Source organism: Mobula birostris, chromosome 15, assembly GCF_030028105.1.
Source record: "Mobula birostris isolate sMobBir1 chromosome 15, sMobBir1.hap1, whole genome shotgun sequence".
NCBI lineage: Eukaryota > Metazoa > Chordata > Chondrichthyes > Myliobatiformes > Myliobatidae > Mobula > Mobula birostris.
Window position 1 is genome coordinate 52,062,714 of NC_092384.1, and position 19,861 is coordinate 52,082,574.

A 19,861-nucleotide genomic window follows, 5' to 3' on the forward strand; every position below is an offset into this window, starting at 1 on the left:
CATCACCATCACTGAATCCCCTACTATCAACATCCTGAGGTTACGATTGACAGGAAACTGATCTGGTCTGGCCATATAAACACTGTGGCTACCAGAGCAGGTCAAAGGCTAGGAATCCTGCGGCATGTAACTCACCTCCTGACTCCCCAAAGCCTGTCCACCATCTACAAGGCTCAGGTCAGGAGTGTAATGGAATACTCGCCACTCGCCTGGATGAGTGCAGCTCCATCAACACTCAGGAAGATTGACACCATCCAGTACAAGGCAGACAATTTGATTGGTACCCCTTCCACAAGCATCCAATCCCTCCACCATTGACGAACAGTTGCAGCAATGTGTACTTCCTACAACACACAAATTTCCTAAGGTAACACCTTCCAGATCCACGACCACTACCATCTAGAAGGATAAGAACAGCAGATACCTGGGAACACCACCACTTGGAAATCCCCCTCCAAGTCACTCACCATTCTGACTCGGAAACATTGCTGTTCCTTCATTGTCGCTGGGTCAAAATCATGGAATTCCCTCCCTAACGGCACTGTGGGTGTACCTACACCTCAGGGACTGCAGTGGTTCAAGAAGGCAGCTCATCACCACCTTCTCAAGGGCAACTAGGGATGGGTTATAAATGCTGGCTTAGCTGGTGACGTCCACATCCCGTAAATGAATAAATTTTTAAAAATTGAACATTGTGACCCTACCAGGCATCCAGAGAGTACCAGGAGTCCACAATCTGTAAAAAAAAAATCGTTTCACAATTTCCCAGCAAATGAAACAGCCCATCTTTGCATGCAGCAAAACCTGGGCATGGGATTATAAAGTATTATTTGTGCCCACAAAATGCCAGAGAGTGACTATCTCCAACCAAAGAGAGTCTTAACTACCAACTAGTGACAATCAATAGCATTGTCAAGTCTCCCACCATTCATATCCCTGGGGAGCCACTAATGACTAGAAACTAAACTCATGCAGCCACATAAATACTCCAAGAGCAGGTCAGAAGCTGGGCATGCAGTGGACAGTGACTCACCATCTGATATTCGAGTTGGTTTTCATCATTTACATTGAACAAGTCTGGAGTTCAATAATTTGCCAGGATGGATGTATCTCCAACAGCCTTCAACAAACTCAATATCATTCAGGACAAAGTAGCCCACTTGATCAGCACCCTATCAACCATCCTAAACGTTTATTCCCTCCACCATCACACAGTGGCTGCAATATCTACAGCTGACAAAATGCACAGCAATTACTCATCCAAGCTACCCCTACAGAACCTCTGAAACCTGCTGCTTCTGCAATCAAAAAACGACAAGGAAACAGGTTCATGCTAACACCATTCATCTCCAGGTTACCCGGCCTCAGAAACTGCAGCTGTATCTGTGCTGCGTCCAAATCCTGGAACTCATTATTCAAAAACATTGTGAGGCTACCTTCACCAGAAGGGCTGCTACAGTTCAAGAGAGTGGCATTTAGACTTGAGTAATAAAAACTGCCAGTGATGTGTAATTCTGCATTCTTTGTGTTACCTCAATGCACTGATGTGACAAAATGATCTGTATGGATGGCAAGTAAAACAAAGCTTTTTCACTGTACATGTGACAATAATAATCAATCAATAACAATTCCAAGATTTAATTAAGGAGAGATGGTATAGGCTAGGTCTTTATTCCCTGGGAATGCAGAGTATAGAGGGGTGACCTGATAGAGATAGAAAAGATTGTGACAGGCCCACATAGGGTAAAAGCACATAGTCTTTTTTCCAGGAAGGAGGTATTTAAAAACGAGAGGTTTAAGATTGGGCAAGAGAATTAAAAAGGACACCAGGGCAGCTTCTTCACACAAAGGGTGGGTTTTTGAGTCATCTGGTAGAAATAGTGGTTAAGGCAGGAACATTAGCAATGTTTAAAAGCCATCTAGAAAAGTACATGGGCAGGAAAGATTTAGAGGGCTATGAGCCAATCATGAACGGATGGGATTAGGTCATTGGGGAACACAGTGGGCCTGGACGAGTTGGCTTAAACTCATCCAAAGCTTACTGGAAACCTGTAGTCTTTCTAGAAAGATCACCAGATCAAAATCCTGGAAATCCCCACCTAAAAGCATTAAATTCAGCAATTCAGATGGTAATTTTAGTAAGGCCATGAAAAAGTGGATAAAAAGAAAACTCTTGCAAAAGAATCTCTTGCTTCTGTTAATCAGGCAAACTGCGCCACTTTCTTGTCCTTCTTGGCTCCATTGCCCCCGTGTTTTGAACACATAAGACAGGTGGTTGGTAAAGAGACACCCTGTGTGTCAAGTGCTCACTTGCTCCTTACTTATTAACAGCAGATGCTGTGACTCTGGAATTGGCTTATTATTGTCACAGGTACTGAGATATAGTGAAAAGCTTTTCTTGCATACTGTTCAAAGTGGATTAATTCATTACACAGTACATTGAAATAGAACGCAGCAAAATAATAAAAATGCAGAATACAGTGTAACAGCCACAGAGAAAGTGCAGTGCAGGTAAACAATAAGATGCAAGTTCATAATGAGGTAGATTGTGAGGTTAAGAGTCCCATCTTATCGTACCAGGAAACCATTTAATAGTCATGCAACAGTAGGGTAGAAGCTGCCCTTGAGCTCAGTGGTACATGCTTTCAGACTTTCGTATCTTCTGCATGATAGAAGAGGGGAGAAGAGAGACTGCCCAGGATGGCTCTAACAGGTATGATCCTTGTGTAGCTGCCAGATCATGCAATGAGGATTTTAACACATTTGTCCTTAGTAATTATTGGTAATCTCACTATCTATCATTCTTAAAAAGCCAAAGACAATTCCCAGAAGATTGCTATACTTCACCGCTCATTAAATTCCATTTAGCTGCAAGCTTTGCTTTTAAGAAAAATACGAGGACTGATGCACAAGCGCTGCATGTCATTGTGAAGTACACCACCACTGACGCAAAACGAAATAACGTGTGTTAGAAAGGACTTTAACTTCAGTCATAACCCCAGAGGGCAAACTAAAGTTGAGTCCACAGTGTGCATTCCTAAAGACTGAGTTTTACATTGATGCTCTGCAAAGTCCCACAAAAATTATTCTCCTAGGATTTAATTAGGAATGAAAAGGATGTGGTGTTAGAAACATGAGACAACTGTTATGTCTTTTTAAGTCCTCTCATGACACGTAGGCATTGCTGGCAAGGTCATAATTTAATGACTATCTCTAAATGCTACAAAGCAATTGAGAATACAGTGATGAGCCGGGTTAGTGAAGGTAAATACTCTGATCTGTATGGTGGGAATCTCCACAATATTGTCCCAGTAGAGAGAGTGAATGTTTGGCACGCTGGTCAGGGTATAAAACATGCAAATTTCTTTATCTTTGGTGATGCAGAACTTGTGTTTAATTGGAGCTGCACTCATCATGCAGGGTATAGATAAAATCAATGTACACGATTTTCCCCAGAGAAAGAGAATCAAAAACTAGAGGGTGTAAGGTTTAAGTTGAGAGCAGTGAGCTTTAAAGCAGACTTGAGAATTAAGTTTTTTTTTTCACATGGAGGGTGGTGGGTCCATGAAATAAGCAGCTGGATAAAGTGGTAGAGGCAGGTACAGTTACAATTTTTAAAAGACATCTGGACGGGTTTATGGATAGGAGAGGATTAGATGGATGTGCTTAGCTGAGCATCTTGGATAGTTTGGACGTTTCAGGCCTGTTTCTGTGATGCACTGTTCACTGATTCTACAGTTATGACTCATCTGAGAGTATCTCACTGCTCTCCTGAGAGGCCTGTGCTGTATAAACAGTAGAAAGGCACAGAGGGTTGAAGAGTGTCAGATCAATTACTCAACCCAGAAAACACAGCTTTTGATGAATTTTTGTGGTTTCAATATTTCTTTATGTTGCACATCTAGTTAATCTTCTGTTCAACCATGGCCAGCCGATAGTAAGGATTAGGTAATTAAGGGTTAACATAACGAAATGTAAAGGAGATGAGATTAGACTTTCCCGGAGACGATCATTGCTAGGCAATTATGTAGTGTATGTTACTTTTTTGTGACTAATAATTGCTTGAAAGTTGTCCAACTATTACTGCAATTAACACCATTTAATTACCATCAAAACAGCCCTAGTTCTGACCTTATGTATCATAGGTGAGCAGCTGAAAATGTTTGAGGCTGGGACACTGATCTGAGAACTCCCTATAGCAAAATCCCTGTGTTGAGAAAAATAAAGTCCAACAGTCCATCCAATTTCCCTTATAGGTGTGATTCCAGTCAGTTGGCTGTTTACCCATTGATTTCAGTCTTACAAAAGCCCTTTCAAACTGTAGTCATTCAAATGCATCCTTAATGTCAATCTCTTTCCACCTTTAGAAGTCACCGCTTGTCTTTTGGACTGAGGTGACAGTAAAGTCAGCAAGTGGAAAATATGATGCTGAAATAAAATTTCATCAAGTTAGCTTTTGCTGGGAGCTGCATCTTAGCTCCAGTTAAGACAATTTTCTTTTCTTGTTGGAATTTGATCATAGACCAACTAGATGCAATTATCTGGATTGGATTCCTCTTCCTTTTGTAAACAGAGGTCAGCTGTCCAATTATTAATTTGGAAGTTATATAGCTTTCCTTTAACTTTACTGGAATTGCTCAGATATAGGTGTTGTTGGTGCTGAGTGTTTTGATTATCTCTTAATGTGTTCCAGAATATACATTATATCTGGAGAAGCAGACATATATGTTGTATAAGTCTGTATATAAAATGTGAAGGCAAATTTTCCAATTCGTTCTCTAGAACTTAATGGATCACTTAGATGAAAAACAAAAGAAAATAATTCTGCATGTTCACTTGCTTTTCTCAGCATTACTTCCTAATTTTGACAAATTGCTTTTGGGTCTTAAGAATCAAAGCATCAGGACATGTATAGTGCATGCAAGTGCATACCTGAGCTGCATGCCTCCAAATAACTGCACTCACTTGCTGCTTTACTGAATGATCATTGTTTATGAAGTAGAATCCCAGGTGACATACATTATACAGTCAAGTTAGCAGGCACTCATAGCCTATTAATCAGCGTTGCTTTCTCCATTACTACTCGGCTTGTTGGTCTATATCCAAGTCTGCCTATTATTTCAGAGCACATTATCAAGGTTAGCACAAGCTTTCAATGATTTCAAATTGGATATTTTCCAATCAAAAAAGACAAATGCAATTTTAATGTTCTGGACATAAATGCACAAAGAAAGACTGTTCATTTGCCTTCTTCAGGTTATTCCTGATGAGCACCTAAACACTTGTACAAATGGATTTGAGTGTGTTTAGCAAGATGATTCTTAAAGTGAAATTTAAGGGTGCATCCAATATTCTTTATATGTATTTTGGTATTCTGAGTTTCAAAAGACAAATTTACCCTTTTTATATCTGAATATATTTGAATGAGCTGAACAATTCCAATAAATTTAAAATCTGAACATGTTACAGGAACCGGAGCCTTGAGTTATGAAGACAAATTGACTAGGCTGGAATTACTTTTCCTGGAGGGAAGGTGGCTGAGTGAGAACCTTATAGAGGTCTGTAAGGTCATGAAGGCATGGATAAAGTGGATGGTCGCAGACTTTTTCTGAGGGTTGAGACATCTGAAACCAGAGAGTGCTGGCTTAAGTTGAGAGTGTAAAGTTTTAAAGGGGACCTGAGAGGTAGGTTTTTCACAGAGGGTGGTGGGTATATGGAGTGAGCTACCAAAGGAAGTGGAAGAAGCAGGTACAATTATGTGTAGAAGTGGGGAGCCGGTGGGGTGGGGGCTTTGGGGTTCTAACATTTAACTGTCATTCATTCTTTGGGGCACTCCTCTGTTTTTGTGTTTATTTATGAAGAAAAAGATTTCAGGATGTATATTATATACATTTCTCTGACATTAAATGTACCTATTGAAACCTATTGAATTACAATGTTTAAAAGACACTTGGAGAGATATATAGATGGGAATGGTTTATGGGCCAAATTCAGGCAGATTGGACAGGTTGAGGAAGGCACCTTGAATGAGTTGGATGCAGTACCTGTTTCCCTGCCTCTATATTACTGCATCTTAGTGACAGATTCACAAGTTGAAAAGGGGTGCTTAAATAACAAAATAAATGAAGAAATAGAAATATTCAGCAAATCATTGAGTCATAGAGCAATACCATGCAGACTCAGGTCATTTAGTCCAATGTATCCATGCCAGCCATGATGCCAACTCAGCTGGTGCCAATTTCCCACATTTGGCCTATATCCCTTAAAGCTCTGCCCCTCCATGAATCTATCCAAGTTGTTCTCAAATGTTACCATTGTACCTGCCTCAACCACTTCCGCTGGGAGCTGTCTCACGTACTCACCTCTGTGTGAAAAATGTTGCCCCTCAGGTTCCTTTGAAATTTTGCCTCTCACATCCTAAAAGTCCCCTGGTTTTAAACTTCTCTAACATGGGGAAAAGACTTACCATACATCTTATTGATGCCCCTCATAATTTTAAATATTTCTAAAAGATTGACCTTCAAAAATGTAGCTTGGTCACCTTCTCTCTAAAACTCAAACCTTCTGGTTTTGGCAACATCCTTGTACTGTAAATCTTCTCTGCACTCTTTCCAGTTTAACCATATTTTATTGTATAATAGAGTGACTAAGGCTATACACAATGTTCCAAGTGCATTCTTAGCAACAGCTTGGAAACTGCTACATAATGTTCCAATACAAAACTCAAAGCCCTGACTGATGAATGCCAGTGTGCCAAAGCCTTTTTCGCTACCCTGCCTACATGTGACAGTGCTTTCATTGAGCTATGTATTTGTACCATAAGATCATAGGATACAGGAGCAGAATTAGGCCATTCAGCCCATCGAGTCTGCTCCATCATTCCATTGCAACTGATTTATTATCACTCTCAACCCCACTCTCCTGCCTTCTCCCCGTATCCTTTGATATCTCTACTAATCAAGAACTTATCAACCCCCCCCCCCTTTAAATATACCCAAATGACCTGGTCTGCACAGCATCTGTGGCAATAAGTTCCAGTTTAACCACCCCCTTGCTAAAGAAATTCTTCCTCACTTCAATTCTAAAGGGACATCCTTCTATTCTGAGGCTGTGGCCTCAGGTCTTAGACTCCCTCACTCCTCTCTACATCCACTCTGTGTGGAACTTTCAGTAGTTGATAGGATTCAATGAGATCCCCCTCATTCTTCTAAACTCCAGTGAGTAAAGGCCCAAAACCATCAAATAGGCCTCAATGTTAACTCTTTCATTACCAGAATCATTCTCGTGAACCAGCTTTGGGCCTTCTCTAATGCAAACACATCTTTTCTTAGATAAGGGGTCCAAAACCACTCACTATTCTCCAAGTGCACTATAACCAATGTCTTATAAAGCCTCAGCATTTTATCCTTGCTTTTGTATTCTAGTCCTCTCCAAATGAATATTAACATTGCGTTTCCCTTCCTTACCACTGACTCAGCCTGGAAGTTAACCTTTAGGGAATCCTGCAAAAGTCCCCTTGCTCCTCTCATTTCCAAAGTTTCTCCCCATTTAGAAAATAGTCAATGCCTTTATTCCTTCTCCCAAAGTGCATGAGCACACGCTTCCCTACACTATATTCCACCTGCCACTGCTAGATCCTGTCTAATTCCCCTCAAGTTAGCCCTGTTCCAGTTTAGGGCCCTAATCTATGGACCTGTCCAATCCTTTCCATCACTGTCTTAAAACGAATTATGGTCACTTAGAGCCAAACTGCCAATTCAGTTACTTGCTCTGCCTTGTTCCCTAAAAGTCAATTCCAGCAGTATTAGAACACCCCACCATTTCAACCGTTAGCAGGTTACTTGGTCATTGCAAATCATCCTGTGATTAGGCAAAGTTAAAATTGATGGGTTGCAGCTCTTTGCATTCCTCGCTGTATCTCTAAATTAAATAAATAAACAGACCATGTAATATATCCAAACAGGAACTTCAGGTAAATTGATGTGAAGATCAGATAGTTAACTCAATTGATAACATTGTCGTCTCCTGTTCAGAAGGCACAGATTCACCAAACATCACATACCTATTAAACCAATGTCAGAGCAGATAAACTTATGTGAAATTCCCAGTGTAGCCGTTCTGATGCAAGCTCAAATCATGTGGATATTTATATCTGAATTCTTGGGCCTCTGAAGCTATAGTAATAAAGGGAAATCTTTGGGCAGGGCAAGGAGATAAAATTATTTCTTATAGATAAAGGTCTTTCCATTCAAGGTGTTGGCATCTGAAGATCAAGCACTGGCACATCCAGATCATCCTCACTTTCCTCTGATGGAGTTACTTCTGCAGCAGTTTCAAAATGATAGCTTTTACATCTCAGATATGTAACAATCATATTTTTCTTACTGAACTGCATTGAAGACACCACTTTTCCAATCCATATATGAAAATATAAGATAAATGGATAGGTTAGTGAGCAGTCTGTTTGGCATTATAGGAGTAATATGCAAGTTTAGAGTTCCTGAGGAATAACATTTTCATGTAAAGCCAACTTGAATCTGCTAGAAGTTGTCAAAGAAGATGGAGAATGGAGGAAGAGTAACTACTTTTAAGAAGCATCTGCATAGGTACCTGAATGAGCAGAGAGATATGAAATTAATGCAGACAAGTGGGATTAATATAGACTAGCATGATAGTCGGCAAAGATGAAGTGGGCCCAAAGGCCAATTTCTCCGCTGTACGGTTCTGACTGTACAACGAAGTGATTTAGAATTTCATTCTATTGGATGATTTTACTCTGCGTGAAGGGAAGCTTCCTGATATTGATCTTAAATTTGTTACTTGTTTGAACTGCTGTCTCTTTGCTATCCTTCCATTAGTGCCATTTTCTACCTTACAAACTTTAATAAGATAAATTAATTTAAAGGATGACCAGCTCAGATTTCTCCCACTCTTCGTTGTATCGATTTTGTAGTCTTGTGGCAATTCTGTGAGCTGTTTCCAGCTCTTGATTATTCCTGGAGTCCTCTGATGACAACGTCCTGCAGCTTGAGCATGATTTCATCTGATTTGTCCTCAGCTGCACTGCTTATATAGCTCAGTATTCTGCCTGATGTGTAGTTTCTGCTGTATTGTGAGATGTTGAACGTTGAATCCAAATGTGTCACTAAATATCCTTTAACTTCACCCGTAACAATCACGACATAATTCGTCAAGTATTTAAATTGCTTATTTCTCTTCTTGCATCTACTACTTTACAATTGTATTCCACCTTCCTTTGCAGCAGTTATATTTTTTAGCTCACTTTGGATTTAATTTACTCTGGCATGTTATTACTATTAATATCCTGGCACTAGGCTTCTCTGTGAAGCACATATTGTGATATTGATTGGATAGCAATCATGACATTCTAACATTAATTTGGATAGAACACTGTAATGTCTGAATTTAGATTTTCTTTTATATATCTCATGACATTGGAAGCTGTACACCAGCATAATCAGTGTCAAAAATATTCCCATTTATAATTTGGTGAATTATCTGTTAACATTTTCCACTAATTCTGTTATCCATTTAATTGGTGAAGTCTAATATGTAAAGAAAACATATCTTACTTCATTAGTGGTAGTTCAGGATTGATAATGACTTACTCCTGATGAAGTGTCTGGGCCGAAACGTGGACTGTACTCTTTTCCTAGATGCTGCCTGGTCTGCTGAGTTCCTCTAGCATTTTGTCTGTGTGTTGCTTGGATTTCCAGCATCTGCCGATTTTCTCTTGTTTGTGATTGGATGAATTACTCCATTTCTGGTTTATTACAGATTGGAGATTAGCTTGATTTTGTTATATGTGCACGGTAACACTGAAATGAGTCGTTTGCGTCAACAATCAGTCCAAGGATGTGCTGGAAGCAGCTCTCAAGGGTCGCCATGTTTCTGGCGCTAAAATAGTATGCCCACAATTTACAAGTTACCCTAATGCGGGAGGAATTCGGAGCAGCCGGAGGAAATCCACGCGATGAGGAGGAGAACGTACGTACTCCTTACAGTCTGTGGCGGATATCAAAGCCCGAGTGGTGATCGATGGCGCCGTAAAGAGCGCCAATAGTCGCTACGCTATTGTGCCTTTCTGAGAGTGGAAGGTGTCGAATGCGCAGCATTGTGCAACAGCTACCCATTTTTACCGAGCAGGGTCGTAGAGCAGTGTCAAGGGGGTTCAGTAAGGTTGGAGAGTAGGTTTGGCTGCAGAGGCATAACGTACACGTATTCGCACACTAATGAAAGGGTGCACACACACACACACACATATATATGTTTTCCTGGACTTCTCCCTGCCTCGATATCCATTCAGCTCTCTCTGTCTCTCTCACAAAACACACACACACACACACATTCTCATTTTCTCTCTCACGCACACACACTCACACTTTCTCTCTCTCTCCCCGCTCTGTCCTCAGTTTTCCCATGTTTTCCGCCCTGCTAGCTAGCTGCTCGTTATTTTTCCAGAGTGAGGCCAACCCCATTGTCCTCCTCCCGCCTCCTGGGCCAAAAACGCAGGGAAGAGCCTGAAGTCAAGAGGAACATGCCCAACCGTCGGGCACACAATTTCCCGATGCCCGATGTCCAGCTGGCAGCAGCGGGTTCATCCTGAAGCCGCTCAGTAGGGTGACACCCTTACACAATATATAACAAGGGTCTCTGTCTCCTGCGCTCCACATCACCTCAGGAGGCAGGACCTGTGGTCCCAGAGTTAAGGACAAAGGAAATGTACATGATTTTAGCAATAATAGTATGGCATGTCCATCAATTCTCAATAATGGTAAATGGATCCCTTTCTCTTGACATTATTGTTGTCAATGGCGGATTATAGTCAGTAGCACCAGTTTTAACAGTCACATTTCATTATGGTCTCCGTCCTTAACCCCAGATACATTTCATCATCTTTGAGTAAAAAAAGTACTGTGAATTTATTTATAAAATTGTTCTGAATTAGACTGCGTAGAGAGCAGTGGCTTCTCTAAATCTTGGGGGTTACGCAAGCGAGCGTGTTTCAGGTTCCACTGAGACCCAAGAGTATCTACATATGCAGGAGGAAATCTGCAGGTCAGACACCATCAATGAAGAGAAATGAACAGTGGATGTTTCCAGCTGAGACCTCCGTCTCCAGCATTGTGTGTGTGTGTGTGTGTGATTTCAGATCCCACGGATTTAATTTAATATCACAGTAAATCCTTTCTCCTAAATGTCATTGCAAATTCTCAACTTCCTCAGTATTTGCACATCACATTTTCTCCGTTCTGCATGGTATATATTTTGTGCTAATTTTATAATATCTTTGCCTTTTTGAAAGTGTGGTTGCCTGTAAAAGCTGCTCGTGCCTGGAATTTGATTGGTTTAAACGCATTTTTGTTTCTCCGCGATTGAGTTCAGGAAGTTGCGGCGTTTATTTGAGGTAACCACAAAACACGCAGTAAATGCTGCGGATTCGCATCCTGGCCGCACCGCCTCATGCCTGGTCAGATCTTCTGTCACTGCTTCAGCGAAAGTCTGTGGGAAGCCGCCTCAGATGCTACCACAGTAGTTGTGCCCCAGCATCCCCTTGAAGGGCAGAGAAGATTCCTTTATCCCGTGGTCGGTACATCTGTGTAATGGACAGAAGATTGCGTCTGGTGATGCTGACTTGGGTCAGGAGGAAGTTCACTGCTGGGAGCGCAAGGTCCCTCTCGGAGAGCGGGAGCGGAATCTTGGAAGCCGCCACCATCGAGTAGCTCTGAGGCAAAGAGTAGTGACAGATTTACAGCCACACCAGGTTGCCGGCAATAAACGGACCTTCCATCGCACTAAAAGGTCTTAAGGGTAAGTGGGCTGTTATTCACCACATTAACCAGGGTTCGGGAGAGCTCGATCTCCTTTTTGATTTGGCGACACTAGAAGATTTCCACAATCTTAAAAAAGCTAAACCAAAAGCTAGTTAAGGAGCCCGATGGATTTGTTAGCAATGTGTTTAAAATTATTGAGTGTTAAAGCACAGGAAGAGATCGTTCGGGCCATCGTTCTTTCACTGGCTCGTTCACAGAGTTAACCAGTTATCTAGACCAACCCCAGCTTCAGTCAAAACTCAATATTCTCCCTTCCCTATAAGCGTCACCATTTAAAAAAGTGTTTATATTTCGATAATAGGCGTCAGCTGAGCGGAAATCATAAAACTGCAACATTAGAACTTGTTTTTGTTTTTCATCCAACCCTTTGTGTGTGAAATCTGCGCTTGAATATGGTCGCTCACCATTGACCGGGTGAAATATGCTTACCCTTTGAGCTGCAGCATACACACATTTTATTTCAGTGTTCTCAATATCCCGTCTCCAGAGTGAATTAATATTTTAACTGTTCCCTGCATAATTTGTGTTTCTTCGGTCAGATTTAAAGCGGTTGGCCGCTGTTGTCTTGCTTGTTCACCTGAACTCTCCCATTCTGTTGTAGGTGCCGGTATTTCAGCGCTGGCTCACTGGTCGGACCGGGCTATCCACCATTTCCCGCTGAGAATTCCATTCACTTCAATGCAATGTCGGACGACCTCAGTTACTTTAGCGCGGAGGGTGCTTGGTGCCCGGGCCAGAGATGGGCCACTCCGGAGACGAACGGAACCGGGACCGGACACATGTGTAGCTGGTGTTGCTGCGGTCAGCTCAACCGGATTCTGGTGATCGCCTTCATGACTGTCCTGGCTTGCGCGGTGATTGTGGGCAACGCCATCACAGTGACCGTGTTTCTGGGGACAAGGCAGTTCCGGACCCCGCAGGGCTACCTGAAAGTCTCGCTGGCCCTGGCCGACCTGATGGTTGGGGTGTTGGTGGTGCCCTTCTCCGTCTACACCGAGATCGTCTGGATGGCGAGCGGGGGAGCGTCGCCCGCCTGGGCCCGGGGTTACTCGGCCAGGGCAGGTGGGGCGTTCTGGCATCCCTGTCACCTGGTTGGGCTGGTGTTCGCCGGCTGTACCTTTGTCTCCATCAGCACCATCTTCCTGCTGACCGTGGAGCGCAGCGTGGCCATCCTGAAACCCCTGCACAAGGAAACCGTGGTGACCCGCAGCAGAACCCTGGCGACCATCTGCTGCTCTTGGCTGGCAGCCTTTCTGCTGGCCACGGCACCTCTGATGTTCAGCGACCACTTCACCCTGAGGTACAACGAGTGCAGCCGTATGTGCAACTACGCGTTCATGCCGCAGGCTCCGAAGCACTCCAGTTGGAGCATCCTGCTGCTCTTCCCCGCCTTTGACTTCACCCTGCTGGGCTGCACCTTGGTGGTCAACGCGCTGTCCTTCAGCACCATCCGCCGCTGCTGCAAGCAGCGCAAGTGCTTGGTCGAAACCGACAACTTCCGCGGCCCCCTGCGTCCGTCCTTCTCAGACATCAAAGCGGCGAAAACCATCGCCATCCTGACCTTCGCCTTCACCGCATCCTTCAGTCCGATCGCCGCTTTCGTCGTGGGCAATGTCAGCGGCCATAGCTGGTGCACCTTCTCCTTCTTTGCTTTCTGGATCTTGGCCGCCAACAGCTGCTGTAATTTTGTCATCTACAGTGTCAGAGACCAAAGATTCCGCAAAGGGGTGCAGCAATTGTTCCACAAAACTCTGTGGACATTGCCGGACAAAAACCCGAACGGACAGAACTTCCGTTTGCCCGCAGGGCTGCAGCCCTTTACTGAGTGATAATAGATCGCCCATTTGATCCACTCAATTAGAAAGAAATCAATGTTTTCAAATGCTGTCTTTTAAAAAAATACATCATTTGGGAACGTCACCTAGATGCTGTAGTTCAAAGACAGCTACAGACGCCAACACTCGCCTTTGAGAGAATAATTGGTTGTTAACCTCCCCTCCAGAGAGAGGGGGAATACGAACATTTAAGGTTACTGATCAATGGACATCACAGTCCGCAATGCCGCCTTTCAACAACGTCCAGCTGAGACGTAAAGGATTTCATGACACTTGCAGGCACTCGAAAATTATCCCCGACATCATGAACAAAATATATCCTCTAGCAAACATTGGCAAAAACAAAATAGCTCGTTCTTTTTATATCGGTGTTAATGAGAGCTTGCTAAACCGGCTGCAAGGAGGACCAGGCTTCAGGGACGGAGCTGCAGAATGCCTTAACAAGGAGATGACAAGGGCGTACGCGTGCAAATAGGTATTTTGATTGGATCTCTGGGCTGTACAGTTCGTTGCAATATTTTGCTTTGATCAGGCGGTGGACATTTATCTTTCTTGACTGCATTGTTCCTACTCAAATCTTCCAGGCACGTTTCAATTCATTTAGTTCCCTTCGGTTTTGTTTTAGAATTAAAATCTTTGGTTTGAAGGGATGTTTAACTTCCTGCCTTGAACAGGAAAGTTTTAGCTGACTTTTCAGGTGGAGAACAAAGGGAGGGTTAGTGAAATGCTGGTCCAGAGGAACTGGTGAAGGTTAAGGAATCATTAAACATGGTAGTCCACCACCTATCGTTTGTACACATTTTCTACAGTATTAGAGATGCTCTAGTCTGTCATTGAAAATAGACATTACCGTTACTGTGTTGATTTTCAAAATTAATCTGCATGTGATAGCATTTTTCAAGCAAGGCTGACCACTGCACGAACGATTTTGTGGCAGTCTGTACTGGTAGGAGGAGGTTAAAACAAATGTTCTTTCTAAACTAGTAATGAATAATTCTGTTAATCAACATAATATTTTAAAAAAGAAGTAAATCACTCCCACTTATCTTAAACCTTTAACAACACATACAACTGGAATGTCTCCTAAGGAAGTAATTCTGCCTCTTCTGTTTCCCTATAGACTTGCAACTTATTCTGTTTTACACATGCCCATCAAATCCCCTTTGATTCTTTTATCCATTAGCTAACACCTAGGAGCATTTTTCATCAGCAAATTACGTCCAGCATGTCTTTGGGCTGTGAGGGGAAGCTGACGAGATAACGGGCAGAACATGCAAAGTCTGCACTTGCAGCATTAGAGATCAGGATAGAATCCTTCTCATACTGAGTGAAAGATGTTCTGATAATACACTCACCATAATACTGATGATGGCATTTTGTTATCAGCAATCCCGTGGAATGTTTAAAAGGCATGATTTCTAAATCTCTAATAACCTGTACTTTACGGAGAAATGTCAGTGGCTGATTGCTTATTGACAGCAATCTTCAGGATTTATATATGGATGTGGAAATCCCAGTTTTATTACTCACTGCTTACAGTGTTGTCCAGACATTCACTCTGGAGTCCAGTGAGTGGGTGCAAAGGTGAAGAAAGGCAAAGGCAAAGGCCCAACATTTACTGTGAGGAACAGCATTGCCATTCAACTAAATAGGAACAGCTCCAAAGGAAAATTTACATTTTAGTTGTTTTCATTAGTTAGTTTAATTTATGTATGTTTTAAGTATTTTTTAACTGTATTTAAGTATAGTTATTTAATTTTGTAAATAAATTATTATACAGATAAAAGAAACAGTAAGTTATATTTGCGTATCATATTTAATGTAGCAAGTCACTCCAAAACACCTCCAGGTAACCTAAAGTCAGTTAGTAACTGCTCATCAGCCATGCTATGAGTTATAATAGAGTTTTGGACATTTGCAAATTTACACAGGGTGGCCTGTGGTGCATTTTAGTGATCAAGTCCAGGAATAGCAAACGGTGGATAAAAGTTTCAGTTGCCGCTGAGCAGGTGCAGCCGTGTGATTAGATGGCACTATGGAGAGATGAACAGGCATTCTTAGAAATGATGAAGAGATGTTATCAAACCCTCCTCTCAGAGTCAAAAATGACAAAAGGCTACTTTGACAGTTGATCAGAAAGAAGAGTTGCTGTTAATCCTTATTAATATTTTGATATTCTATATATTGAAGTGGTTTCATTTTGCTTGATTAACATTCTGACAGCCTTGGCAAATTAAGTAAAATTTAAGTTTTTATTTCAATAATGAGGCATTTTAATGACATCTATTTGTAACAGTTCATCATAAAAATGTGTATGCATTTTATTTGTTCTGAATAAAGGAATGTGGAAATATGTTATGGCATGGGAATAAAAACTAGTAATATTACATCTTTGTTGGGTTTATTTATTTTAAGTATTAACATTGCTAAGGTGTAACTGGTATGCCAAATATGTAATGTTTCTAAACGATATGACTCCCATCACATCTGGACAAACATGAAGACCAAACATGTTGAGAAAGATATCCTCAACATCAGTGATTGAACGGAGGTTCGAGACCCATTTGGTAAGTGTGTAGTATGTACACACATGCAGACTGAGTAATTTCCAGCATCTCTTTCAACGTGTACCAATCTAGTTGCAATAAAACTCCAACAGTCCATCAACTAGATATCCAGATAGTTTGATATCTGGATCACCTAGCACCGTTCTAACTTTGGAAACCAATTTCCCCTCTGCTTTCCTCCTCCACCCACTTTGTTTTCCCCTCATTCCCCCGACCCCCTCAGCCCTTCTCTTACCCTGCCTGCACTCATGTCTTGCCTATCACCTCCCCCTGGTTTCTCACCTCCTTCCTTTTGGTCTATGGTCTACTGTCTTTCCTATCTGATTTTTCTTCTTCAGATCTTTGTCTCTTCCAGCTGTCACCTCCTAGCTACCCACGTCATCCTCTTTCCCCTTTCCCTGCACACCTACCTTCCTTGTCTCACCTGGACTCACCTATTACCTGGCAGTTGTGTCACTAGTGCTGTGCTTCCTTGGTTCCCACCTTCTCTTCAACAAACCAGGGCTCCGGTTCCCACCTTCTCTTCAACAAACCAGGGTTCCAGTTCCCACATTCCTTTTATAATACCTGGACCATACTTCCAGTGTTCCCTATAAGAAACCAAAACCCTGGCTTCCTATGCTCCCTTTAAACTCACTAGGTCTCTGGTTTTGTGCTCTCTTTGAACCCACTGGGGCACCAGTTCCCACACTCCCTTGAAACTCTGTCTTCTGTGCTGTCTTGAAACTCAGCTGGCCTTGTTTGCCAAGCCTATTAGAACTTTTCAGGGTGCCCTGTTCCTGAACTTTCTTCAGACTTCACTAGTCCACTGGAAACTTTATTCTACCATGTAACATGCAAAAAAAAAAGAGTGAACTAAAAGTGTTTCAGATTCCCCATAGGATTAACACACAAAGGTCTAGAAATACTGCTAGTCTGGCACTACCTAGCATTAAGGGTTAAAGGAATTGTATTGAATTTCTTTAAAGATTCATAGGATATTCCTTTATCTTATCAGTAGTGTACAGTACCAGCCACCAGGGTTTTATTCCCACCGCTGCCTGTAAGGAGTTTGTACGTTCTCCCCACGACCGCGTGATTTCTTCTGGGGGCTCTGGTTTCCTCCCACAGTCCAAAGATAATTGGTTGTTGTAAATTGTCCCATGATTAGGCTAGGGTTCAATTGGGGGATCGCTGGGCGGCACGATTTGAAGGGACAGAAAGGTCTACTCCACACTGTGTATCAATAATAAATAATAGTACCATCTATGATCTTACTGAGAAGTGTTGCTAGTAGTAGCAGCCCTAATTGTTTACCTGCTGAAGCTGCACAGAGTAACAAAAAAACATTTTCCTAAGATTATTGTAAATTGTAAATTCTAAGCTATCGTCGGTAAGATTCCTTCAGGACAGAGAAAAGCAATATTATGAAAAGTCATTAACTCAAAATGTTAACTTTGCTTTGCACTCCACTAATGCTGCCTGACCTACTGACTATTTCCAACATACTCTGTGACTTTTATTTTCAGGCTTGTAGCCTTGCACATCTTTGGCATCCAAAGTTGTATAATCATAGTCAGAATGATCCGTTTGTACTAAGAGCCAGAGTTAATCTCAAACCGCTTGCCTCCGAACTATACAGGACTCAGCAACATGAACCCAAAAGGATTATAATTATATCACTAAGTCAAACCTGGACACCCAGCACAAATGAATGCCAATGCAAGCAATTAAAAAATTCTGCCTAGTGTTGGATTTCATACTTTCAAAGTTCTAAACTTAATCTGTTTGTGACTGCAACATTACCTTTTTATGTAAGTACCAGTGATACATGAAGTAATTTATATCTCTTTGTACCTTTGTATTCCCTTCTTGGCAAGTGTATGTCTCCTGAGCTATTTCAAATCTTTGTTCTACAATACACTTCTGTGTTTTGATGGCAATCTTGTCGTTTCCTTCTCAAGCTATGAAAATGCAGCCACTAGAAATCTAAAATGAAAACAGAAAATGCTGGAAGTATTCAGCAAGTCAGACAATATTAACCTGAAATATTGATTCCATTTTCCTTGTCACTAAATTACCTGAACTTCTTTTACTCAAAATCTAGACCCAACATGATTAATATGACCCAACATGATTAATATGATTATTCATCTGCAGCCTTTTGCTTTTTGGTTAAGTGGGAAATATTTGTGTTCATTTCTTTGAAATAATCTTTTATTCATGTTGGGTGCAGGAGTGTGGTGGTCATGTCATTGGAGAAATAATCTGGAGACCAGATTTGGGCACAAACACCAGCCTAGTTTCTGTGAATTTGAATTATTAAACAAAACGCACAAACCAAGCCTGGAATAAGCAGCTGGTGGACTGTGGAATATAAACAGTGGCTTTTTAATGTTGTATGCTCACGTAACTTGAAGCTCTGGCAACCAATAGTGGGCCAGACATTGTGGTAATATACCTCTCCCTTTTCATTTAGTTCCAGTAGGACATTTTATGACTCAAAAGATTAGACCTCCGTCTACATATCAACTCAATGATCGTCTGGGGAAGGTACAGTGGTGTGATGGTTAGCACAACACTTTGCAGTACAGGTGACTCAGGTTCAATTCCCACTGCTGCCTGTAAGGAGTTTCTAGGTTCTCGCTGTGGCCGTGTGAGTTAACCCTGGGTGCTCTGGTATCCTCCCACAGACCAAAGATGTACCGGTTGGTAGGTTAATTGGTTATTGTAAATTATCCCATGGTTAGGCTAGGTTTAAATCGGAGGATTGCTGGGCGACGTGGTTCAAAGGGCTATTCCAAGCTGTATCTCAAAAAATAAATATATTGCATTAGCATTAGTTGGGAGAGTCAACCTACAAAGTGTGGTTAACTCCTTTCTTTTCTTTATTAATCTTTTTTATTGATTTAAAATGAACATAAATACGAAGAAGAGGAGAATTATTTCAAATAGATATATAAATAATAATACAACAGGGATTCAGATAGACATCATCAAAATCATACATAGTGTTAAGCTAGTATATAATTTATAATAAAAAAAGAAACCCGCGATTCTCCTCTTATCAGTTCATGAAGAGGAAAGAAAAAACTGTGAATTTTAAATGAAGAAAAAAAAAATCCCCCACTACACTATACAAAAAAAAGAAACAAAAAAAAAGGGACTGGGCAGTCTATTCTGAGGATACAACCAAAAAAAAAAGAAAGACTTTCTGATCAAGTCTAAAACTTCAAAAAAAATTGGAAGAGTAATAAATCAAATTAAATGAAAATATTGGATAAAAGGTCGCCATATTTGCTCAAATTTAAAGGATGTATCGAATGTCCGACTTCTTATTTTCTCTAAACTTAAACAGGACATAATGGAGGAGAGCCAATAAGAGACCACAGGTGGATTAGAATCGTTCCGCTTCAATAAAATGGCTCTCTTAGCCAATAAAGTCGAAAAGGCTATCATATGTTGAGTGGAAACAGGAATATTTCCTGCTTCCAATGGGATAATCCCAAAAATTGCCATAAGCAAATTAGGTTGTAGATCCAGATCCAAGACTTTTGATAGCATTTTAAAAACATCTCTCCAAAAGTTATCTAGCTTTATACAAGACCAATACATATGAATTAAA

General features: G+C 41.4%; 1 protein-coding gene across 1 annotated transcript; it reads left to right on the forward strand.

Moving 5' to 3' along the window:
* The first annotated feature begins 12,634 nt into the window (after nt 1-12,634).
* LOC140210193 (adenosine receptor A2b) lies at nt 12,635-13,684 on the forward strand. The gene has a single exon (XM_072279070.1). The coding sequence runs from the start codon at nt 12,635-12,637 to the stop codon at nt 13,682-13,684; it is 1,050 nt and encodes a 349-aa protein (XP_072135171.1).
* The last annotated feature ends 6,177 nt before the right edge of the window (nt 13,685-19,861 follow it).